At 40.6% G+C, this 26248-nt stretch overlaps 1 protein-coding gene across 9 annotated transcripts in view; it reads right to left on the bottom strand.

The window, feature by feature from the left end:
* Nucleotides 1-26248, bottom strand: part of CEP170 (centrosomal protein 170) — a 199841-nt gene that overhangs the window by 13926 nt on the left and 159667 nt on the right. For 3 of the 9 annotated variants that reach the window (XM_045008468.1, XM_045008465.1, XM_045008473.1), the window contains 4 exons: nt 24207-24441; nt 13779-13956; nt 12016-12183; nt 4922-5010 (listed from right to left, as the gene is read on the bottom strand). In XM_045008468.1, the coding sequence (XP_044864403.1) occupies nt 4922-5010; nt 12016-12183; nt 13779-13956; nt 24207-24441 (670 nt within the window). The remainder of the gene's footprint in view (nt 1-4921; nt 5011-12015; nt 12184-13778; nt 13957-24206; nt 24442-26248) is intronic. The other 6 variants (XM_045008472.1, XM_045008471.1, XM_045008469.1 and 3 more) reach the window with 4 other exon arrangements.

Raw genomic sequence — 26248 nt, forward strand, 5'->3', positions numbered from 1 at the left:
AAAAGGAGGAAGAAGAGAATGATTGGTTTATCTCTGATATAATCCCACAACCCAACAATATGATCATTCATAGTGGTGACGATGGGTAAACCAGAGAAATGGATGAATGCCAATTCTGGAACAAAACTACGGGCTGGTCTACACTGTGTGTGTGTGTGGAGGGGGGGGGTGTCGATGTAAGATATGCAACTTCAGCTACGAGAATAGCGTAGCTGAAGTCAACGTATCTTATTTCGATTTACTTCCCATCCTCACGGCGCGGGATCGATGGCCGTGGCTCCCCCGTCAACTCCGCTTCTCGCACTGGTGGAGTTCTGGAGTCGACAGGGAGCGCGGCGGGGATTGATTTATCGCGTCTAGACGAGATGCAATAAATCGATCCCCGATAGATCGATCGCTACCCGCTGATCCGACGGGTAGTGTGGATGTACCCTACCTGTTCATGAGAGTAATACCCTCCTAAATGTTGTTTATAGCTATCAGCATATTCTGTTATTTTTAACGCAGCAGTCAGGTTCGGTAGATAAGTCTTTAAAAAGATTTTACTTGATTCTCCACTGAGTCACACCACTTCTGCTAGAGAATACAAGGAAAACAATATATGTGTGTGTGTGTGTGTGTGTGTGTGTGTGTGTGTGTGTGTAACTGAATTCAACAATGCTTTTACACTTTCAAAAAGAATGTTTTGTTTCTCTGTCTTTGTCTTTAAGCAAGCCTATTCACGATCACTACCACAATATCGTCCTCAGATATATTAACACCTTCACTGCTATTGCTAGCTGCATAATGCTGTGCTGGATGAAATCTGTGTTTTGGCAATTAATTTCAGTCATACATCTAAAATTACATTATCCAAGGCATATCAGTCAAATTCTATATTGCTTCTTCCATGTATTTTTAAATTGCTATATGACCAGTCAGAAAATTTTACACAAAATTCCCTCAAATTATTTTTACTGTACTTTTTCAATGCTGCTAGTTAATTCTGAGTACAATTGAAGTGGGAAATTAAGTTATGGAACCCTGAAAACTACATTTAGTGTTTCCATTCCCACATGCCTGCCAAAGTGGATTACCATACATAGTGTTGTACATCCATAAAGCAGTCAAAAGGATTAAATGCATCTTGCAAGAGTGAAGATTATTTTTCATTTTTGACATTTGTACTTTGTTAACTGCTGCAATATTTTATAAAGAAAGCTATCAATATACAAGTACCTTATCGTGTAGAAAACACTTAAGAGAATGAAAACACATACGGTGAGGAGTACCTCTTACCCAGAAAAAAGTATCAAATGAAAGGCATTTGTAACTAGCATCAAAAAGAGCTTAAATAAAAATTATTATTTGTATTGTGATGGCACCTAGGAGCCTCAGTCATGGACCAGGCTCACATTGTGCTAGGCACTGTACAAACACAGAACAAAAAGACCAGACCAGACACAAACAGTTAACAATCTAAGTATAAGACAAGATACAACAGGTATATACAGACAGAGATATGGGGGAGTATAAGGAAACAATAATATTGGTCAGCATGATAGGCAGCAGGTGCTTGTCGAAAATGTGACAAGTGGATGATGGAGGTTGGCATTATTGGCTGATTAGAAGTGGGAATGGACATTTTGATAGCGATGGAGAGATGAGAGGTTGGGTGGCAGTAGACCACGAAGGGCCTTAAAAGTGAAGACAAGTAGCTGATGTTTTATGTGACAGAGAAGGGTAAGCCAGTGCAGAGTTGCAAAGAGAGAGGTGATGTGGTCAAAGTAATGGGCTAGGGAAATGATCTCTGCAGCACATTTATAGGGGGCAAAATTGCATTTGTAAAAGCCAGAAAGGAGGTTGTAGTAGTTGAGACACGAGATGATGAGAGTCTGGACAAGAGTTTTAGTTATGCAAATGGAAAGTCTGTATTTTAGAGATATTGTACAGAAAGAGTCGGCAAGATTTAAACACAGACTGGATGTGAGGTTCTAGACAGGGAAGAGTCAAAGATGACACCCAGATTATGGACCTGAATGAAAGGGAGAATGGTGGTGTTGTCCATAATGACTGAGAAAAGAGGGGGAGGAGAGGGTGTGACATTGCACTCCATATGTTTTATGAAAATATGCTTTGAATGTGAATATAATGTAATTGGAATATGCTTTATGCAAAAGGTCTCTTGTACGATATCATTACAAAGTTTATAATCTACTGAGTGTGTTCATCCTATTTATATGCATGTATCATTCTTGTATCTGAAGCTAGAAATATGAAGTATATCTCTGAAGTCCTACTGTAATTATGCAAAGTGTGGGCCATTAATGGTGGTTTAGAATCCTAATGGCTCCCATTGACTAGGACAATTGTTGTAGATGGTTTATTTACCTGTAAGCCTTCCTGTGTAGGAGTGGGCCAGCCTGTGGGTAATGAAGAATGAGGTCTCACAGGACATGTGACCATGTCACATGATACTGGAATCCATCTTAAATCTGGTACTTTTCCATTTAGAAGGAGGGGTGGGAACCCAGAGAGACAAAAGATTCCTGCCTTGTGCTAAAGCTATAGAAGGGGATGGAATAGACGAAGGGGGCTGCTGTCATGAGAACACCCCTACTTTCCACTTAAGATGTCTGCTGGAACTAACAAGGACTGTACCGGGGAAAGGATTGGGCCCAGATTAGGAAGGAGTCTAGTCTGTGAAAGAAGCTTATTGGAACATCTCTGAGGGTGAGATTTTACCTGTAATCAGTTTCTTAATGTATTAGGCTTAGACTTGCGTGTTTTTGCTTTATTTATCTTGGTGACTTACTTTGTTCTGTCTGTTATTACTTGAAACCACTTAAATCCTACTTAAAAAAACACTTTTGTTTATTAGTAAACCCAGGTAAGTGATTAATACCTGGGGGAGCAAACAGCTGTGCATCTCTCTCTATCAGTGTTATAGAGGGTGGACAATTTATGAGTTTACCCTGTATAAGCTTTATACAGAGTAAAACAGATTTATTTGGGGTTTGGATCCCATTGAGAACTGGATGTCTGGGTGACCTGCTGAGCAGTTTTTGGTTAAAGTCTGGTGCTTTGGGGGCGTGGACCAGACCTGGGTCTGTGTTGCAGTAGGCTAACATGTCTGGCTCAACAAGGCAGGGCTCTGGAGTCTCAAGCTGGCAGGGAAAATGGGCTCAGAGGTAACTTCAGCACGTCAGCTGACAGTCCCAAGGGGATCTCTGTGAGCAAACCCATCACAGAGGGCTTGGGGGAAAAATATTAGCAGTTATGTTTGGCCAGGTGGAGCTTAAGCTGGACATCCATGAAGAGATGTCAGAGAGACAGGGCAAGATATTAGTTTGGATAGATCTTAGTTTGGACATATCAAAGTAGAGAGGCAGATTTGAGTCCTTGGCATAAAGAAGATAGCTGAAGCAATGTTTGTGAATAAGATTATGCAGAGAGAAGAGAAGGAGACCAAGAACAGAGCCCTGTGGGGAACCTTCCCCCAGGCCCATCCCCAAAAGCTGAAAGCGGGGGATTCAAGAGGATCCTCCTAACAACACACTGAAGAAACTATTAGATAGATAGGAGGAGACCCAGAAGAGGACTGAGTCCTGGAAGCCAAGAGAGAACAAAATATTAAGAAGAAAAGCATGGTCAACTGTGTCAAAGGTGGCTGACAGGTTGAGGAGGATGAAGATGAAGTACTGGATCTAAGCCATTTCAGTGGAGTGTAGAGGGCAGAAGCTGGACTGGAGATGGTCCAGGATGAAAGTGGAGGAGGAGAACACCAGACAATGATTACAGACAATCAATTCAATACGCCTTTCTTAGCATGCTGCTTGTAGCCATGATACTGATGCACACACACATCTGAAAGACTGACAATATGAAAAGTCCACTGTTAGAGACTGTCAGATAGTTTTTAACCTACTTTAAAATAGCTGTAGTAAGTACAAGAAAAACTTCACGATTTCATCCTTTGATTATGACCCTAAGGAATCGTCTCAAGGAAATTACGGGAACATAACCCTCCCTAAGAGATGAGGCTCACATAGGAGGTTGAAGAACAGTGTTGATGGAAATTGCAAACAGATTTTTAAAACTCTTGAATAGATTCTAGAATCCTACAGTATGGGCAAAAGGGATCATTGTGATCATCCAGTCAAACCTCCTGCATAATCCACAAACTATAAAATAGTAGCTATAGTTGCAACCCTTCAGAGATGTCAACATGAGGTCCAGTAACCTGCCGATACTAACTGTGTTGCGCAGATAGAAAATGGCAGATTTTGATATACATGGGTAAGGGTAAGTTATATTTCCAGTGCCTACTGCCATCTCCATGGGGGCAAAGTTAAAGTTGTGTGGGTGCCACTGCCTTAACTTTGAATTTCATGATTTTCAAAAGTTTAACTTCTAAATTCTGGAAAGGAACAAGGAACGCACTGATAAGCAACCTTAACTGACTGTTAATAAAGTTTTCTGTCAGTAAAATGAAAAAATATCTGAGGCTGGACTTCTTGCACAAAAGATATTGCAGGAAAGCTTCACAATGAATTGGAATTTAAATGCATTTGGGTGGAGATTAGACATTTTGCACAGCAGTTGGGAATACTGTAAGCAAGAACAGAAGAATAGCTCCTTTGTTCAAGTTATGACAGATCTTGCTACTTCCCTTTAGGGTTTGCCACAGTTTTCTCTATCCTTGTTCAAATCATGTGCATAATTTCCATAAGCAGTCATTCCTTTCCCAACAGGGAATTAATTCATTTCAACAGTCAAAATTTTCCCTTGACCACCGAGAAGTTTAAGCAATAGTATCTTTTTAAGTAGATAAGTGTACCAATATACTTGATCTACCATGCATTCTGCATTTTACTGCTACTATCTGGAATGTGAATCTAAGAAAGAAACTCTGAGTGAAGAAAATAAAAAAATGTCCTACCTGATTTTGCCAGCTGTTTTGTCTATCGATTGTCTTATCTTTCGAGAAAACTGGAAGACTGAGGATAATAGCAAGCTGTCTCCCATGACCTGGAATAATTATTTAAAAATGGAAAAATTAGCAATGCACTGAGAATTAAATACTGAGATACAAACAATTTTGCACATTTTGAAATAAAGATTTTGTATTCCTCTTCCCACTTCGCTTTGGCAAGAATTTGCCTATAAATTTACTGTTCATTAACATGAGGAATTAATACATCTGGGTTGTACGGGGCCGACTATAATCAAGCACTGTGCAGGTTTTTACACAAAGCTCTTCCAGTTTACTTCACTCCTAACCTGAAACACTACTGTTGTTGTTATTGTCCTCTTTAGTGCAACAGCTGCCAATCATAGTGAGCTGTGTGATGATTCAGTGATGTGTGCAAACAGAAATGAACTTGAGAACAAACTAATTTTCACTTGTAATCTATGGTAGAAATTAAACTCAGGCCTCTGAGTGAAATAATTTACTTATGCAACTCAATAGTCATTACTTTGTTTAGTATCCAAGATAGACATCATCTAGACTTTACAGTGTTCCTATCACCCTGGTATCTGAAGAAATGGTTACTCACCCTGTGCAGTTACTGTGGTTCTTTCAGACACGTGTCCCTATGGTACTCCACTCTAGATGCACTAATGCCCCCTTGTGTCTTTGGTTGGAGATTTCTCATAGCAGTGTCCATTAGGTCCATGCATGCGTGTTAATTAGTTTTGTGCCCCGTGCCATTGTTATAGAGCACCGTGTGGGCAAACCACCCTCAGTTCCTTCTTTTCTGTGAAGGTCCATGGCAGAGAGCTCCAAAACAGAGGGGCAAAAAGTGTAGCACCAGTAGGAACATGCATCTCAAAGAACCACAGTTACTGCACAGGGCAAGTAACCATTTCTTCTTCGAGTAGCATCCCTACAAGTGCTCTGTTCTAGGTGACTATTGAGCAGTATCCTCTAAGGTGAAGGGGGCTTCTGAGTCAAGTCCAGTACGGAGGAAAGTACAGCAGAGCCAAACAGAGTATCAGAGGTAGAGTTGGGAATTATAGCAGAGTGTTCAATGCACATATGTATAGATGCCCAAGTAGCAGCTTTACAGATTTCAGTAATCACCCTGTTCTTGAAGAAGGCATTAGAAGTGACAATGGACTTTGCAGAATGAGTACATTTATCTGACGGTGGATCAGTATTGTGAAACTCAAACAAAGAGTTAATGCATCCTGATATGCATTTGGAAATGCACTCTGGTTAGGTCAAAAGGGCTGGCAGTCTCTATCTGCTAATAAGGCGAGTAACCTATGGGTCTCTCTGAAGGGCTTTGTCTTATCTAGCTAGAAGGCCAAGGCTCTCCTGATGACAAGGGAGTGTAGCAGTGCCTCCTGGTGATTTAGATGCAGTTTGGGGTGGAAAACAGGCAGGTGAATGGGATGACTGATATGGAACTAGGAAGAAACTTTATGTAATAATTTCAGGTAGGGCCACAGCATGACCCTGTCCTTAAACAGTGCAGGGGAGGGGTTGCCATTTCTCCAACCCATTGTGCCGAAGGGATGGCTATCAAGAATGCAGTCTTCTCTAAGAAATGAGGCAGTGCAGGTTCAAAGGAAGGTCTTGAGAGGCATTTAAGGACCACATTGAAGTCTAGTTCCATGAGCCATTCATCAATCATGCTTTCAGATGAAGCATCATGAAATTGGGATGAAGAATCTTCCTGCCCTCCTGGGAGAGGAGATGTGGGGGTGGTGTGAAGAGTATTCAGAGAATAAACAAGCCAGCTGTATCACGTACAGAAACTATATTTGCCTGGGCCAAGTCAGAACTATTAGAATGACTCTGGATCTGTCTTCCTTTATTTTGAGCATAACTTTGGCCATTAGAGGAGTTAGCAGGAATGCATACACTAGGATTGATGCCCACTGAAGGTGGAAAGCATCCCCCAGGGACTGGTGACCCAGTCCACCCGTCAAGCCAAAGTGGGTGCATTTCTTGTTCGACTCTGTGGCAAACTAGTCTGTCTGAGGGGTGCCCCATTGACGGACTATGTGGTGTAATATGCTGGGGTCTATTTCCTATTTGTGGTCTTGGAAGAAGTGTCTGCTGAGTGCTTCTGTGGTCATGTTCTGAACACCCAGGAGATAGGCTGCTGTGATGGGGATCTGGTTGTGTATGCACCAATTCCGAATACTAAGATATCTTTCCTGCAGAGTTGTGCCACTTCCACCAAGATGACTTTTGGGGCAGATGAGACGGAAGGGGATCACTTGGTTTTGAAAGTGGTCCTGGCTGACCGTGAAATGTAGGAATTGTTTTTGGAATGGTTGGATAACGATGTGGAAATGTGTGTCTTGAAGGTCAAGAGCTGAAAAGCAACCCCCTTGCTTTAGTGATGGAATTATCACTGCAAACATCACCATTTTTAATTTTTCTGCCTTCATGTAGATCTTGAGTAGCCTCGGGTGTAGGATGGATCTCCAACCTCCACTCTTTTTCGTACCAGGAAGTACCTGGAATAAAAACCCTTCCCTCTGTGCTGCATGGGGACTGGTTCTACAGCTCCCAAGTGTAAGACAGTGTCTATTTCTTGACGAAGCAAGCTCTCCTGAGAGGGATCCCTGAAATGGGGGGAGGGGGTTCACCGGTGGAAGTGAAGTAAAATGGATGGTGTATCCCATGCAGCTGATCTCCAAAACCCACTTGTCCGTAGCAATTGATTCCCAGGCTCACCTGAGGTGGTGAAGACAGTAACCAAAGGGAGGAAGGCTAGTGAACTGGTGCAGCTAAAGAGGATGAGGATGGTAATTCAGGCCCTCAAACAACCGATAAAACATTGCTGCTTGGAGGTAAACGGGTGCAAGGCTTGAGGCTGAGAGTGGATGATTTTGTTCTCTGCAATCTCTGCCTCTTTTGGTGTGACTCATAGGACCCCTGAGAGGTAAGGATTTGGATATAGTAGGATCTCTGGGCCATTTTGGACTTGCTGAGTTTTCTCTTGTGGGTGGGTGTATAAAAACCAAGAGAATGCAAGGTAGCTCTAGAATCCTTCAATATTCGCAGAGACTTGAATGTGCTATCTGCAAAGAACTTAGACACATCAAAAGGAAGGTCCTCTACTGTACTATGGACCTTTTTTGGGAATTCAGAGAGTTGGAGCCAGGAAGCTCTTCTCATTACCACTGCTGTAGCAATCAAATGGATGGTGATATCAGTGTTGTCAAGGGAGGTTTGTAGGGTTGTCCTGGCAAGTAGTTGGCCCGCTACAATAATTGCCCTGAACTGTTCCCTGTGTTCCGTCAGCAGATGGTCCACAAAAGAGTTCAGCTTGGTATATAATTCATGTGATTGTACTTTGCTATTAACACTTGATAACTGGTGGTTCTAAACTGTAAGGAGGCCAAGGAATAAGACTTCCTCCCCAGTTGGTCCAGACGCTTGTGATCTTTGTCATGAGGCGTGGTTTTAGCACGGTCCTACCTACCATGTTCATTCGCTGCCTCCACTACCAAGGAGTTAGGTGAGGGATGGGAAAATAAAAATTCTGAATCCTTTGCCGGGATATAATACCTCTTATCTGCTCTTTAGCATGTAGGTTGAATAGGAGTGTAGGGGGTGTGCCAGATGATCTTTGCTGGGTCCAGAAGTGCCTCATTAACAGGCAAGGCTATGCAGGCCGATAAGGGTGAGTGGAGGATATCGAGCAGTTTATGATGGGGCTCTGTCACCTCCTTGAGGGGTATCTGCAGGGAGTCTGCAACTCTCTTGACCAGGTCCTGGAAGTATTTAAAATCATCCACCAGGGATGGAGGAGGAGGCATGACTGCTTCATACAGATGAAGAAGAGAGTTTGAAGTGTTAAAACATGTTAAAACTGGCCTCAACACTGACATCAGTGACACCTCAACTAGGTATCAATCTGTGGCTTTACTGCAAAGCTGTTGGGCCAGATCCAAAACTTGCTTGAGTCAATGAGAGTTTTTCCATTGATTTCAATGGGCTTTGGGTCAACACATTAATCATTACTCTCTCCTTAGTTTTTCAGTCACTTTGCTGCCCTTTGACAATGCTCATGTCCAAGATAATTTCTATTATCTAACTTTTTAATCAGACTAGGGAGACACTACCAAATACTTTTTATTTAAGTTCAGATATTATATTTATTAATTTACATTACAATAATCATCAGTATCCAGGAGTTTTACAGGAAAACACAATGAGAAAATATATAATTAGATATATAACTAAAAGTGCCTCAAAAAAACCCAACAACCCTATTTTAAAGACAAAGCAAATCACTTAACCACATTTCAAAATGTAAGTCATTCAGCCTAACAGGAGCTAAAAGTAACTGCACATGATCCAAAAGATACCACAGTGAGATACATGCCGAAATTACAAGCTCAAAGTGTGGAGAAAAGCAAATGAAATCAGATAACTCTAAGGGAACTATCTACTTAAGAAGTTTAAATATAAAACAACAACAAATCTAATCTTAAGGCTAATGGGTTATGACAATAAGAACAGAAGAGCAGCCATACTGGGTCAGACCAAAGGTCCATCTAGCCCAGTATCTGGTCTTCTGACAGTGATCAATGCCAGGTGCCCCAGAGGGAACGAACAGAACACTAATCATCAAGCAATCCATCCCCTGTAACCCATTCCCAGGTTCTGGCAAACAGAGGCTAGGGACACCATCCCTGCCCATCCTGGCTAATAGCCATTGATGGACCTATCCTCCATGAATGTATCTAGTTCTTTCATGAACCCTGTTATAGTCTTGGCCCTCACAACATCCTGTGGCAAAGAATTCCAGACTGACTGTTCGCTGTGTGAAAAAATACTTCCTTTTGTTTGTTTTAAACCTGCTGTCTATTAATTTAATGTGGGGTGGCCCCTAGTTCTTGTGTTATGAGAAGGAGTAAATACACTTCCTTATTTACTTTCTCCACACTAGTTATGATTTTATAGACCTCAATCATAGCCCCCCTTAGTTGTCTCTTTTTCAAGCTGAAAAGTCTCAGTCTTATTAATCTCTCCTCATACCCTTAATCATTTTTGTTGCCCTTTTTTGAACCTTTTCCAATTCCAATGTATCTTTTCTGAGATGGGGTGACCACACCTGCACATAGTATTCAAGATGTGGGCGTACCATGGATTTATATAGAGGTAATATGGTATTTTCTAATTATCTATCCCTTTCTTAATGATTCCCAACATTCTGTTCGCTTTTTTGACTGCTGCACATTGACTGAATGTTTTCAGAGAACTATTCACAATGACTCCAAGATCTCTTTCTTGAGTGGTAACCACTAATTTTGACCCCATCATTTTATATGTATGGCTGGGGTTATGTTTTCCAATGTATTTGGATTACTTTGCATTTATCAATATTGAATTTCATCTGCCATTTTGTTGCTCAGTCACCCAATTTTGAGAGATCCTTTTGTAGCTCTTGGCAGTCTGCCCGGGACTTAACTATTTTGAGTAGTTTTGTATCATCTGCAAATTTTGCCACTTCACTGTGTAACTCTTTTTCCAGATCATTTCAACATCATCCTCAGGGAAAGACCTATGTGAGAAAAGCGCATCCTCTAAGAAAGTAGATATAAAGATCTCAAGGTCCAATTCTCCTACCAATCCAGTGAAAGAATATAATGTTGTGAAGATTCTTGAGAAAGAGGGATATAGGAGTACGATGGTTCCTCACTGAAGCCCCTTCAAGGAAGATGCCAAACCACATATGTCTAAACAAAGGCAATTCAGTCTAGAAAAGAAAGGACAGATAGGAACTAGCAGGGAGGATGTTAGGACTAGAGAGGAAGACAGTGTCATTTCACTAAAGGGCTTGGCAAATGGTAGAGGCTATGCACGCAACAAGAGGGACCCCATAAGGAAGCACTTAAATGTAAATAGAACAAACAAATTAACTCAACTGTAAAAACACAGCCAAAGCTGAGATATGGCTCCTGAATCCAATGGGCAGATAGGAAAAACAGGAACAGTGGGGTAGGATCACAAGATCTTAAATCCTTTCAGTTCAGCATGTGTACATATTATTGTGGGCATCCGTGAACAGAGACTTAAAGATGAAGATGATCTTTAGTAACAGGACAAACACTTCTGAAGGAAATGTCAATTTAAAATTATGCATAGTGGATTCATAGGAATGTTAAAATATATTTTTTATGCGAGAAAAGCATCTCCTTGTTCATTGTGGAGAAAGAACAGCTTTGGGCTTTCCATGACAAATCAGATTAGAACATCAATCATGTGCACTTGAGTATACAACAGAATCCTACAGTATGTCAGCCAACAAGCAGAATTTCTCAACTTTTTTTTTTTAAAAATAGGGTGGAGCAATTTAGGTAAGCTACAAGAGAAAGAAAGGGATAATGTTTGTGTCTGATTCTGTAAAACATAATTATGAAAATAAATAAGTCTATATGCACATATTATATGAAACTGCACTTCTCTGTGCATATTTTAAAATAAGGCTAAGAGCAGGTTAAGTTTACGATGTTTCATAACCAATTTTCATTAACTAAATAATCTCCCCTTTCTTATCTACCAAGCTGATCTCTGAAATGGCACTGAAATCAATGCTGATTGTTTATTATGTCTTTTTTAAGCACTCTGACAACACCAGACATTATGAGTCTCACTTCATACATTCCCTGCCTGAGATGACAGTGAAATCACACAGAATTCACAGTTCAAGCTTCCTGGTTGTACCTATAAAATAGATCGGTGCCATTACAACAAAGTAGTGTGATTTGCTTTAAAAAAAATGAATGACTGATTTGAGTGTAAATTTTTTTATTGTGTTCATGTTCTAATTATTACTCTTTCCAAATAAATACAGTATTGGAAAATTTTAATAGCCTACCCAGGACACATACAGCAAGCTCTCTATCTCTTTCTAGGTAAAAAAGTAATATATCACTGTTTTTTTCCCACCATTATTGCAACCTATGGAAGCAGGTGGGCAAGTAAATTTTGTATCTAGAATGGTAAAAAGTGATGACACGTAAGCATATTACTACACAGGAACACTGGTGCATACTCACCTCATCTCTGCTCCACGTTCTCCTCCGTGTAATTGTTGGAGGATCAAGAGCATCTGTTAACTGAGGCCTAGAATCATTAGACCGACTGTTCCCCTCTGGTGGTTTGGCATGAACTAATGGAGGAATCTTTCTGAAGTTCAGACTTTCATCAAATACACGGTCAACCAGCTGAAAGAGCAAAAAAAAATTAAATACATTTAATGAAAAATAGGCAGCTTATGAAACCTTCTGGATACATATAGTACATGGGCTTCAAGATGAGACTGAAATTTTTCCTCTAAAGTAGATTTCCGTGATAAAATCAAATATTCTGTTTTCCTATATATTATAAGTTGTATGTGTATTATATGATAGTGTGTCTAGTAAACAGATGGCTATTTTCCAAAATCAGAAATTCATGGCTATAAAATTAGATTGCCAGATGGAAAGGATTTCTCTATATATAGATATCATGTAGTGAGCATAAAAAATGAAATTCCAGTCACTTAAACTGGCAATGGTAAACCTTTTACTCATACTTTTACCAATGCTGACTATAAGTGATTAGAGTAATTGTTTTTCTCTTCACAAAAGGTTCTCTTCACAAATTACACTTAATGGCAGATTTCTATGAAACTAATGAAAAGGAAGATTTTTTTGCAAGTCACTGAGTATTTTAGTCTTTTTCAGACAGATTAGTCACGTTACAGAGTCTACATCTACTTCAATGAGATACTGCCACCTACAGTATTATATATTTACTGCACAATTTAATAATACTAAACAAAAAAGGAAAAGGGAAGCATACTTATTCAGTGAAATGTAAGACATGATTTAAATGTATCTGAGTAAATGCATATTTATGTTATGCTGAAGTTTAGTTGGGGTTCTAAGAGACAATTACAACAATTAAATGGGTTTAGTCAATTACACTGCACATGCAAGGCATGTTTCTTGCCATTGTTTATATCTTTTTTCACGAAAAAAAGACAGTCTCAGAATGAACACAGTCGATTAATGTGTTAACCAAACCTTACTTACACAAAAATGATTAGACATATTTTGAGGGGAACAATACAAGAAAGAACAAAACCAAAAGTAAACATTTACAAAAAACTATCTGAATGGTAATATGGTAGAAGGTGAGTGATTTTTAAGTCATCTTTAACATATTTACCAGCATTAGACCTTGTGATGATGACTAAAACAAGTTAGTTAGTACAATGTAATACACAGCACTCCAGAGAAAGTCCAAGAAGAGAAAAATTAAACTGCAGCACAAGGCAAACCTAATTCAAGCTATTTTTTAAAATTATATATTGCGGATGTAGAGCTAAAATTATTGTTAAGCCATGCTACTTATATATTTAAATGCTAACAGGAAAATGTCTGTATCTTCTGTGAATACAAGGACTTTTCTATCTGAAATAGCTATACTATATGTATATATTGCACACACCATATATTGTGTATACACACTAAAATCTTTAAAAGTAGTAATACTACTCACTGGTATCTAAGGCTGTGGACAAGTAAGAAGTGAAAAGCACAATGTCTAGTGTTTAAATAGTGAAAACAGACACACAATATGAACAGTTTGGGTGACCACTTTAGTGATCTGTGTTCATAGACTGATTTTTGTGCTTACTGATTTTTGTTAAAAGATTAAGGAATCTTAAATCAAAAGAAGAGAATGCTGAGATTCATGCAAACAGGCTGGGTGGGAATAACTAAAAAAGCTATGCAAAAGGCTAAAAGCAAAAGAAATAAAGAAAAGAAAGAACCTTATGCATTTCTCCATGAAGATCTCCTACCTCTTCTCTAGTGTCTATGGCAGAGCCAGGGGTGGTGGCAGCAGTGCTTACTGTGGTACTCGGAGCAGTGCCTGATGAAGTCACTGAATCTATCTCTCCTGCTACATCGTTGATTTCCCGTGCGATGAGAGCCAGGTCTTGACTGATCCTGGTAATAATTTTAAAGACAACGTTACATTCTCCCAATACCATATACCTAGAGCAGCAGTGTCCAACCTGTATTCTTGAGGTTCTAAGTTGTGGCTCTTGGGTGAAGCCATGCTAAGAAGAAAATATGTAATTGATTATGAAGTGAAAATGTGTTTGCTAAGCTGTGCACTGCAATTTTTAAAGTGAAGTTTTTAAATCAAGCTCATTGCTACAAGGAGGCAGAAGGACACACTGCTTCCCAAAACGTCTCCCACTGCTTCACCTGCAGCCCCAAGAGCAGTTCTACTGTGTGATCGGAGTGCTCTGAACAGCTGTTGTCTTTTCTCTGCCATAGCTGCTCTTCTGCTGGACATCTGCTGCATCACAAGGAGCAGGGGAGAGAGTAGCTCTGGCTGCTCCATTGCCTGCTAGACTGTGGGAGCACATTATAGGAGCCTGAGGAGCCTAATGGCACTCTTGTCAAAGGATTGCTCCCCTCCCCAACAGAGCCAGAGCTGTCCATAAGCCAGGGAAAGGGGAAAAGCTGAGAGACAACCATCAGTTATGGCTCACTGATTCTATGAGCCAGCCCAGATTAGAACAGAAACTTGTGCCAGCTTTCAGCAGTCCTCTTAGGAAGCCAGGTTGGAATAGTAGTTTATGTCTGTGCACTTCAGTTAATCCCTTTCCCTTTCCAGTGGCTGAGAGGAATGATGCATAAAAATCAGCTATGCTGGCTCTATGCCCACCAGGGATTCTCATTCCCTTTGCTAGGAAATGAACAGGGCAGAGAATCTGCACCTAAATATTGATAGAGGACCACTAACTTTTTTGAAATATGTTTGTCCCTAAGGATGAAATGATGGGACACCACTGATCTAGAGGTAGAGAATTTAGCATTGAGAACAGTAGTTAAATTAGAATAGCAAACATAATTAACACATTTCCAGTCAAACCGCAATATTGCAACACCATATTAGACAGTTCACCATTGACAAGCACAATTCCATGGAACAATGCAATTTTACAGCTTGCATGAATGAACAGAAAATAGATACAATGTGAGCAATACCCTGCTGAAAATATTCTTAAACACTCAAATCTCAAATTATCATTTACTGTATTTACACAGAAGTGTAAAGCTAAAGCAAAAATTAAATTAACCCAAGAAATATGCTGAACTTTTTGCATGTAAATAAATGTTAACAGTGTTGAAAAGTGAAAAACATTCACTCACCAGATGCTCACTACAGCCTAGTTACTATGAGCATTCAGCACATATTTCTGGGATTAACTCAAATTTATTTTTAGTTTTACAGTTCATATAAATATGTAAAAACATGTTTTTTAAAAGGTAGAAAATAAAACTGCTATTATTCAGCAAATTCTCCACGGGACAGTTACCACAAAAGTAAGGCCACTAGAAAATAGAATAATCCTGCCGAAGTCCTACTTCTCCACTGAAACATCCAAAAATCCAACAAACTGCTCAACTCTCAAGTGCATTCTTGCCAGACAGCCGTAATGGTACAGTGTCAGATGCCCATATGAAAATGAAGGCAAATGATCTTGCAGGATTCATGGTGAAGTTAGGCAATTCCAAAATGGATGCTACTTCACAGCAAGTAATAAATTATTAATTCCTCAAGCAGTCAATAAGGTCACAAATACCAGTGCAGCTGCAACATAGTTTCACCGGAATTGTAATTGTGACTTGGTATAAAAAGTCCACTTCTTTGCATTTTGCTGTCAATTAATGAAACTGGGGGAAGCGAAGCTGAAGTTGGAGACTCCTTCGCTAGAAGGATACAACACTAGTCTATTAACTTCTGCAACACCATTTTGGTTATTCAGTGCAGTAAGTTCACTAGGTTTCATATTCCCAGCGTCACAAAAATCATGCCATCTGGTATGCTACTTAGTTCCTTTTTCAGGCTTGAACCTGTACTTAATTTCACAACAAATTTTCTTCTACATTGTGAACAAAACAGCAAGGAAACAAATCTCAGCAGAGTCTGAATTTAAAACATACAAAATTTATTCGCTGCAGTTATTGTTATAAAAAGAGACCTTCAGATGATGGAGTGTGCAATTACTGTGAAATACTGCATGCTTTGGGTTTTGAAACAGCTCCAAGGTCAAAGGCTAAGTGCCTCAAAAATCCAAGTAATGTGGTTCTGTCACAATTGCAAACCATCTTGTGCATTATTCTACTTATAATTGACTTTTTCAATTAAAAGAAATGTAATCAGGCTAAGTACGCAGGGCTTCATGAGCAACAGAAGTGGGGAATTTATTCCCTAAGCAGTAGAAGGCAGTTTTCATTACAGCAGATGCAATGTCACACACACAACATTTTTCTTTTTAAATAACTGAGTTGCTGTATTGCTATATTCTCAAAAGTGCTCAGATTTTCGATTATTTCTATCTGGACATAAAAAGTTTAGAGCACTAAACAAAACACATTACAAAAAGCAAGGTGTAATGTCAACTTTTCTATGCCATCTTCCTTTTAGCATTGTTTTCAGATGGCATTGTTCTTGGCTGCTTATCTTCATGAAAAAAATTGCCAAAAAATTCTGCAGCCACTATTATTACAGAAGAGGACTGCACAAATATATAGGTCCTGAACTACATCATGAAAGGGGAGAGACTAAGACTCATCATCCTTATTGAAGGATTATTTATGACAGGCGGAAGAAACACACTAAATTAGGAACTATCTCCATGGATTTCTAATGCATCCACCATAATAGTGTTTAGATGCTAGATTCCTGTTGAAAGATTTCATGTTTAGTCTACTATTCTATGCTGCCTCAGTTAAATCAATGACTTCTCTAAAATAGTGCTTTGAAATCCTGAGATGAAAGGTGCTATCAAGTTGTTATTATAATAACGAACAGAAGGGCTGCAATCATCTGTCCTGACTATTAAACAGAACTAGAACAGAATAATGGAGCAATTACTTTAAAAAATTGATCAATTTCACATAACAGAGTCTCATTACTCTGGAAAATCGTGCAACCAAAATTTTCCTTTGAATAATCTAGCATTCTGGAGAACTTGTCATTTCCCTTATCTCATCCTTTAATAATCTCTAACATTAAACATTTGACCTAATTCTTTCAGTATTTGACATCCTACCAGATACAAGGTACATGGAGTCAGTTTATTATTGGAAATGTGTGTGCTAGCAGAGTTATCAGAAAATTGTGAAATACAGAATTAAAATGGTTGCTTTTTTCTTTTTACAGAATTTGGGAAACTGTTCCATTAGTTTTTAATCAGCTCTCTCAAATTTCAACTAAACTAGTTATTTAAAACTAACAACTGAAAATTGTTCCAACACAAATTTGCGTGAAAAGGACAAAGCATGGCAGCCCTTTTATCCAAATTCCTTTCATACCATAAGTAAATTAATCTTGTGAAAGTAGATGTTGCTACCATCTGTTTTCCTAATTCAATTGTGCATTTAACTGCTTTATCAAATACTTATCATTGCAGCTTCCTAAGCAGACTAACTAGTCAAAGAATGAATAACAGATATTAATAAGATCAGACAAAAAATAGGCATCAGGTCATCCAAAATCCATTTTCTTACTAACTCAAGAAGGCTTTTTACAAACACCGTAACTTTAAATTCTGATTAGGGAGATGTAAATTAGTATGGGAGGGTGGAATGGGGGTGGAAAAAGAACAATGAAATCACATATGTAGTGCTTAAGAAACCTCACAAAAATTACTCCATTATCCTTTCTGCCCCAAGGGATATTTTCATAATGCCAATATATACATTAGACCAATGGTTTTCAACCTTTTTTCATGTGTGGACCCCTAAAAAATTTCAAATGGAAGTGTGTACCTCTTTGGAAATTCAATCTGTGGATGCCCTACCATAGAAGTCTGACTGAACAGAATTGAACTCTAAATGTTGCACATGCTCGGCACAGCATTTGACACAGTGTGAGAAAGGGTGCTAAACTGTGGGCTTCTATGGTAACGACAACATTTGTGGGTTTTGACCTGTAGGTGGGGGTATTCACATACTTTTGCTTGATCAGAAGAATGGAATGCCTTTTCTGGGATCTGAAACTTTATTTTAATGGTCAACATTTGTGGACCATTTAGAAAGCTCTGCAGACCCCCAGGGGTCTGTGGACCACAAGCTGAAAACAACTGCACTAGATTTCTATCGACTACGTGCAGTAAACGTCCATAAGCATGTATACACTTCAACTAAAAAAAGACACATTATCTCAATGCTATGGCTGTTTTGTTTCCCACAACAATTAAATGTCCCTTGGCACAGATAACCTTGTACATTACTACCTATGATAAGTTTAATGACTTCATATCTACTAGTACAGTGGCTCTCAAACTTTCTTACTGGTGACCCCTTTCACATAGCAAGTCTCTGAGTGCGACCCCCCCTTATACATTAAAAATATTTTTTTATATATTTAGTACCATTATAAATGCTGGAGACAAGTCGGTTTTGGGGTGGAGGTTGACAGCTCGTGACCCCACCATGTAATAGCCTTGCGAACCCCTAAGGGGTCCTGACCCCCAGTTTGAGAATCCCTGTACCAGTATATGTGCAATATGGTTCAAGTTACAGTTAGGGTGACCAGATGTCCCTATTTTATCGGGACTGTCCCAATATTTACTTGTTTGTCCTGCGTCCCAACCAATATTCGGTCAGGAGGCAAATTGTCCCGATATTTTGCCCTCTGGCGCACAGGCGGAGGGGGCTCCGCCCCAACTCCACCCCACCCCTTCCCCAAAAACGTCGCCTTCCTCCTCCTCACCCCTCCCTCCCAGGCTTGCGCTAATCAGCTGTATGGCGATGCAAGCGCTGGAGGGAGGGGGGAGAAGCAGGACGAGGCAGTCAGCTCAGGGGAGGTGGAGACAGAGCGAAGGCGAGCTGGTGTGTGGGGGAGCGGGGCGTGGAGCTGCCGGTGGGTGCTCAGCTCCCACCAATTTTTCCTATGCTCCAGTGGCTTTTTTTTTCTTTTTTCTTTTGTTTTTTCCCCTCTGCTGCCAGCTCTTGTTTTTGTTTTGTTTGTTTGTTGCTCTGCCAGCACCCCCCCCCCTCCCCACGTCCCGATATTTCACATCTCTCATCTGGTCACCCTAGTTACAGTACATGTAGAAACCATAACTTTGAACTTCCTTGCTTTTACACTTTTATATTCTCAACCCTATTATTGAGAATAACTGGCAACTACAGACCCGTCAGCCTCACTTCAGTCCCCGGCAAAATCATGGAGCAGGTACTTAAGGAATCCATTTTGAAGCACTTGGAGGAGAGGAAGGTGATCAGGAACAGTCAAAATGGATTCACCAAGGGCAAGTCATGCCTGACCAACCCAATTGCCTTCTATGATGAGATAACTGGCTCTGTGGATATGGGGAAAGCTCCCACAGTATTCTTGCCAGTAAGTTAAAAAAAGTATGGATTGGATGAATGGACTAGAAGATGGATAGGAAGCTGGCAAGATTATTGGGCTCAACAGGTAGTGATCAACAGCTCAATGTCTAGTTGACAGCCGGTATCAAGCGGAGTGCCCCCAGAGGTCGGTCCTGGGGCTGGTTTTGTTCAACATTTTTATTAATAATCTGGATGATGGGATTAATTGCACCCTCAGCAAGTTCGCAGATGACACTAAGCTGGAGGGAGAGGTAGATATGCTGGAGGGTAGGGATAGGGTCCAGAGTGACCTAGACAAATTGGAGGATTGGGCCAAAGAAATCTGATGAGGTTCAATAAGGACAAGTGCAGAGTCCTGCACTTAGGAAGAAAGAATCCCATGCACTGCTACAGGCTAGGGACTGACTGGCTAAGCAGCAGTTCTGCAGAAAAGGACCTGGGGATTACAGTGGATGAGAAGATGGTTATGAGTCAGCAGTGTGCCCTCGTTGCCAAGATGGCCAACGGCATAGTAGGAGCATTGCCAGCAGACCAAGGGAAGTGATTATTTCCCTCTATTTGACACTGGTGAGGCTACACCTGGAGTATTGTGTCCAGTTTTGGTCCCCCCACTACAGAAAGGATGTGGACAAATTGGAGAGAGTCCAGTGGAGGGCAAGAAAAATGATTAGGGGGTTGGGGCACATGACTTAGGAAGAGAGGCTGAGGGAAATGGGGTTATTTAGTCTGCAGAAGAGAAGAGTGAGGGGGGATTTGATGGCAGTCTTCAACTACCTGAAGTGGGGTTCCAAAGAGGATGGAGCTAGGCTGTTCTCACTGGCGGCAGATCACAGAACGAGAAGCAATGGTCTTAAGTTGCAATGGGGGAGGTTTTAGTTGGATATTACAAGACACTATTTCACTAGGAGGGTGGTAAAGCACTGGAATGGGTTACCTAGGGAGGTGGTGGAATCTCCATCTTTAGAAGTTTTAAGGCCCGGCTTGACAAAGCCTTGGCTGGGATGATTGAGTTGGTGTTGGTCCTGCTTTGAGCAGGGGATTTGACTAGATGAACTCCTGAGGTCTCTTCCAACCCTTATATTCTATGATTCTATTATATTGTCATTTTTAGCATTAACCTTTAAAAAACGGATTTATCATATGAATATGCTATGTTAGGGTAAAAAAATGGGTCTGACGTGGGGCTAGCAGTACTGCCTATTACTAAGATTTGTCCCATTATAAGAGCCTATTTTCTGATGCTTATAACTTTTTCAGATGTTAAGTGTTTGGGCTAAATTTTCCATGCTGGGTATATACCTCAGGCTAAACATTTCTGAAAAAGTTATGCCAAAATGGCTAGCCATTTCTGAGAAAAAGGCTAGAGAAAAATACATTGTTTTACCTATATCAAAAAATTCTGGTGACCTTTTCTTTGAGAGGCTCTGACACCACTGTGCTTGAAATTTAGCAGAGGCTGGGCCTTTGCGTTATGGATGTGCTTTTAGCTGTCCCTATGAAAATCCATGCAAATTTTTCCAAATGACAAGTCTTTCAAAAATCACAGCTTGCAAATAGTCAGTAGAGATTTGCTAGAAAAAGTCTGGAAAGATTCTGTTTCTGCTGGGCAAAGCTTGTGTCTCTCACCAACAGAAGTTGGTCCAATAAAAGATATTACCTCACTCACCTTGTCTCTCTAATACCCTGGGATCGACACAGCTACAACTACACAGCATAAAACTGAAAGCCTGTCTCTCTTGTGCTCTCAGGGTATGTCTCTGCTGCAAGGTAAGCCCATGCTTGAGCCCGGCCCCAAGCCTAACCCCCTACTTGCATCTACACTGCAGTTGTGCTAATCCAGGGCTCAGAGCCAGGGACCCATGACCCTGCAAGGGCTGGAGGCTCCAAGCTTGAGTTAAGCCAGGACCCAGGGTCTGAGCTCTATTGCTCTGCAATGTAGACACAGCCTTGCTTATCTCGGGAGTCAGCCGGAAGTATCCCACAATTCCATCGAACAATTTCCTTAGTCCTCTCTACCGCAATAATCTGAAATCCACTCAATCAAAAAGGGAAGCCACAGCTCCTGCCCCCACCGCTTTGTGAATGGCAGCAGCTCAGGTCAGTGTTAGCCTATTCTGTTCTATTACAGATCTGCAAGCACACTGTCAGAGCACCTTGTGGGTTTTCAATGGAGTGCAAACCAAACAAGCCTTATGCAAAGTGAGCTGCTTCCCAATAACATGCAGGGCAGGCAGTAAAATTTTCCCACAGTGCACTTAGGTCCTAGGGCTAGAGTGGCTACATTGGGGGCAGGGTTACTCTGGGCTATGGGGGCACAAGAAACTCTGGGATATGGCTACTTTGACTTGGGTCTGTGCACTGCAGTGAGGGCGCCAGAGCCCTACATTTGAGCCTGGGTTAGAAAAGTCTAAACATAAGGTTAAAATACAATGCAGAAGCTCAAGCCCAAGGTTCCCTAACATGAGTCAGTTGATTTGAGTCCCACTAACCCTGGGCTCACATTGCAGTATAGACATACCCTCTATGCCCACCCTGCTGGGCCCAAGCAGAGTGTAGGAGGAAGTTGCTTGATTTGAATGCAGAGATGAGGGAGAGAGAAATAGATCAGATGAAGAGCCAGGAAAGGGTAACTGTGAGTAACTGGACAAAAAGATTGGGACTGGGAGCACTGGGGGAAGCAGGACTGGGATGCTGGAGCTGGGAGCAACAGGCAACCTAAATTCTTGCATTTCTTAACTTTTGAGTGCTTGACTTTCCAACATTAATAATATTCTTTTAATATAGATGTTTGTGTGTTATATGTAGAGAGGGTCACAAATTTAGCAGCACAAATATGGACCTCAGCTAGTCCAGCCCTGCCACTGCAGAAGTCTCGGAGGTCCAGGAAAGTCATGGAATCTGTGACTTCCATAACAGAATCAGACCCTTAGTGTCTGATGTAAGCCAAGAACTTGACTTACAAAACAGCAAGGCTGTCAACTGTGCAAAAAAAAAAAAAAAATCTGTTCCATGGAAGCGAAGGTTCAGCAGCAATGTTTAGGAGGAGGAAGAGGTATGCTAAGTCTGAATAACTGAGTTTCACAAATCCCGTATATGTGTTTAGCTCCTATCTTAGTATGGATTCTCAGAAAGAAATCCATGGGTCGGTATGTGAAGTTTTAAAAGTTCTTACTAGAAAATGCATATTTGAGCTTCATTCTAATAGTTCCCAAGATCATATCAGAGTCCCTTGATTTATTTACAATATTTATGTAGCTCATTTACATGTATCATAATCTACATAAATGTACAACAGATTTCTTAATTCCAGGAATTGGAAAACAATATTTCATATGACCAAAATATAATATTTCATAGCTGTGATGTCAAAGTATTAAACATTGTTTTTAAAAGGACACTATTAGGTCATGTAGGCCTCAAATTTAAGTTCCGTAAAAAGTTTCACAAAACTGAATATTAATCAGTGTTTTAATAACATATACATAAAAAGTTAAGTTTATTTAAACAGTCTCTCTGAAATGTTCACAACCTTGCCACTGCATCACTGTAGAATGTGAAACAGACTATGCTTTTCATCAGGGCCGCCCGGGGGGGGGGCAAAGGGGGCAATTTGCCCCGGGCTCCACAGGAGCCCCCAAGAGAACAGCGGAGGCTCCCGCCTCCGCCCCTCTCCTGGAGCCTCAGCGCATCAAGCGCCGAGTCTCCGCCGGGGCCCCTGAGCTCCGCCCCGCTCAGAGCCGCGTGGTCAGGCGGCGGGGCTGGGAGCTCCGGGCTGAGCTCAGCTCCCTCCGCTCGGCGTGGAGCTCCCAGCCCCGCCCCCTCACCACGCGGCTCTGAGCGGGACGGAGCTCAGGCCCCGCCGGCCACACGCTGCAGCTGTCGGGCGAGGCGCTGAGACTCCGGTTGAGGAGGGAGCCGGGGGTAAGAGGCTGGGGCCGGGGCGGGGGGGAAACGAGACCCGCCGCCGAAGCGCAGCCTGGGGTCTTCGGCGGAGGGGGGCCCCTTCCGTTCCGGGACCCACCGCCGAAGTGCCCCGAAGACCCGCGGCGGGGACCCCCCCCCGCCAAATTACCGCCGAAGACCAGGCTGCACTTCAGTGGCGGGTCCCGCTTCGGCGGTAATTCGGCGGCGGGGGGCTCCCGCCGCGCGTCTTCGGGGCACTTCGGCGGTGGGTCCCGGAACGGAAGGGCCCCCCGCCGCCGAAGACCCCGGGCCCCCGGAATCCTCTGGGCGGCCCTGCTTTTCATTGTTAAAGTGCAGTGCAAATAGCAATAAGGGGGAAAGTACATTTGATTTTTTAAAACCACTTTATTAATCTCAGGCACCAGCAAGAAAGGAAGTGATTTTTTGGACAAATATATATTATTTAATTTGACAGTCTTCCTTCAATGCAGAGTAAAAACCAAGATTAACTAAAAATTAGAAGTGAAAACACGGTCTTTCATATGGTAAAAAATATACCTCCAAATCAGCTTTGCATTTAACTGATTTTATTACTTGCTGATTTTAAGGCAGTATAAAACAGATGTAACCATTTTCTGAGGCAGAAAAATGTGTAACAAAATACATTTGTAACACTCACTAATGCAACAGGGAGATCATACAGAGGATATGTGTACCACAAGACACTACTACTGTTCTTCCTCCACAAGAGAGGTTTCCTGGTAGCACTACTTTGATAGTCTATCCTTTACAAGGCTTCAAGATTTCTGTACACCTAGCCATGCAGAAATATTGCATATGTAGAAGCACCCAGTGATTTAACTAGCTCATTTGTTCAGCACTACCAGTTTAGATAAAAGGCTTTGATATTTTAAAGGCATTTTTTAAAAACAAACCTTGCTATTTCTTCTCGATGAGCAGTCCAATCACGAATGTAGTCCTCCTGTTCCTTGATCCTGTGCTTGAACGTATTGCTAGTTTGCATTGCTGTCCCAGAACTCTGCAATCGAGGGGTTTTCAGGGCTGGAGAAGTACGTAGACGGGTATGTTTAGGGGAATTACGGTTTGATCCAAACTCATCTTCTGAGGTGGAAGCATAATCTGTAGGAAAGCGCCTCCATCTTGAATTTACTAAATTAGTTTGATTATTAAAAAAGAATTATTATTGTATCTTTTTTAAGAAATAAAATTATTTCAGAAACACCACAACAAAACACCACAACTGCTCAATATCAAACCCCAAGTACCTCACAAAAGTGTATACTACATCTTAAAAAGAAAGATACTAAATTTGTGTTAAATAATAAATGTTGATTAATAAAATGTGGAAAAAGATGCTCTTTGTATAATGGTGAGTTGATAAAAAGATGCAAATGCCATTATTCCTACATAACTAAAGCAAGTTGTGTTACAGAATGAGAGCCCAATTCATTAACATTTATAGAGGTGGATTGCACTTTTTTTTTGGGGGGGCAAATTCCCACCACTCACATTAAATTTAAGGTATTGATTTTTAAACAGGACACACACAAAAAAGTGTACAGATGTATGGGGGAACGTTGAGGCTAGCACAAGGTCTCTCAACGTAGGCCAACATAAAGAAAGCACACAATTCCTATAGAAGAAATTATGCATTTATTGTTGGAAAAAAATAACACTTTGTAATTCGGCATCTTGTTACAAAGATCACTGACACATCTACAATAACAGCATCTTCAGAGCAGACAGGACTTGTACTCCTACTGAAAACGACACATTGCTGAAAATGGACAGAAGCAGTGGACAACTGAAACTGAGCATGAGGATCTCACTCAACAATCAGTCATTAATGGCTAGAAAATGGATTTCAGAATGGCAATCCTCACACTTTTTTAGATGATAGAGCATTCATTATTATAACATGCCACACCCAATCAACCTTAGGCCACAGAGCTTCAGAACATCAAATATTATTTCTTTGTTAATCACTGGCTCTAAAAATCAGTTCTCTTGGACTAAAGTTTAATGTTAGGAAAATTCTTAATGTAATTTGTAAGTATTCGAATAACCTGACTTTAGGTTAGGTGCCCAAAAGCTTAATTAAATTAGCTGGAAATTTGTAGACACCTTTATTGAGGTTGGTTAGGTGTGCTTACAATACTTTTGAAAACCAGTATATCCAAATGGATATACTTGTTCTTGGTAATTTATAAATCACAGATGCAAGATGTAATTAATGTGAATAACATAAAAAATACAAGAAAATTAAAATTGATTTTCCCCTGAATTGTTATTTATTAAAAGGATAGCAAATTAAACATAAATCAGATGTGACTATAGGTACAGATATTTGCAATGTGAGTTTTGAGATGAGAACAGATTTCTGTAATGCTCTGAAAGATTACAATATGTAGAGTGTGAAGCTGGAGTACAAGCTTAAGTCCCTTTCTTCATTTAATTATCTTTTAATTGTTAAGAGTAGAAATATGATTAACAGATTTTTTTAAGGCGATTTAAAAGGAAGTATGGTTGCAAGCCTAATTCAAAGCACATTTAAAGCCCATTGAAGTCAATTAGGTTATATTTTACTGTCTGTTTTAATATTCTAAAATCAGCAAGAGGGGGGAAAAAAGGTCTAGCCATTGAGCCATTACCCCTTAACTTATGGGATTCTAACTTGTTCTTATCAAGGAAAGCAGAACATAAGCAGAAAAAGTACTCCTTTTCCCCCATCCCCTCAAAAGAAGCATGCAAGAAGTGTGAGATTGCAGACTAAAGTATTTTAGGAGTTGGGCCCAAAGTTTATCAACAAAGTCCTTTAAAATAATTTTGTATTTTTAATTAAACATTTGTTCCAATTCTTATTTTTAAAAAATCAAAATAAACATCAAATCTGCTTAAAAATTACCTTTGACGTGTTTCTTAAAGAGCTAGTTCAACAACTCAGCACTGTACAATG

Source organism: Mauremys mutica, chromosome 3, assembly GCF_020497125.1.
Source record: "Mauremys mutica isolate MM-2020 ecotype Southern chromosome 3, ASM2049712v1, whole genome shotgun sequence".
In the NCBI taxonomy this organism is placed as follows: Eukaryota; Metazoa; Chordata; order Testudines; family Geoemydidae; genus Mauremys; species Mauremys mutica.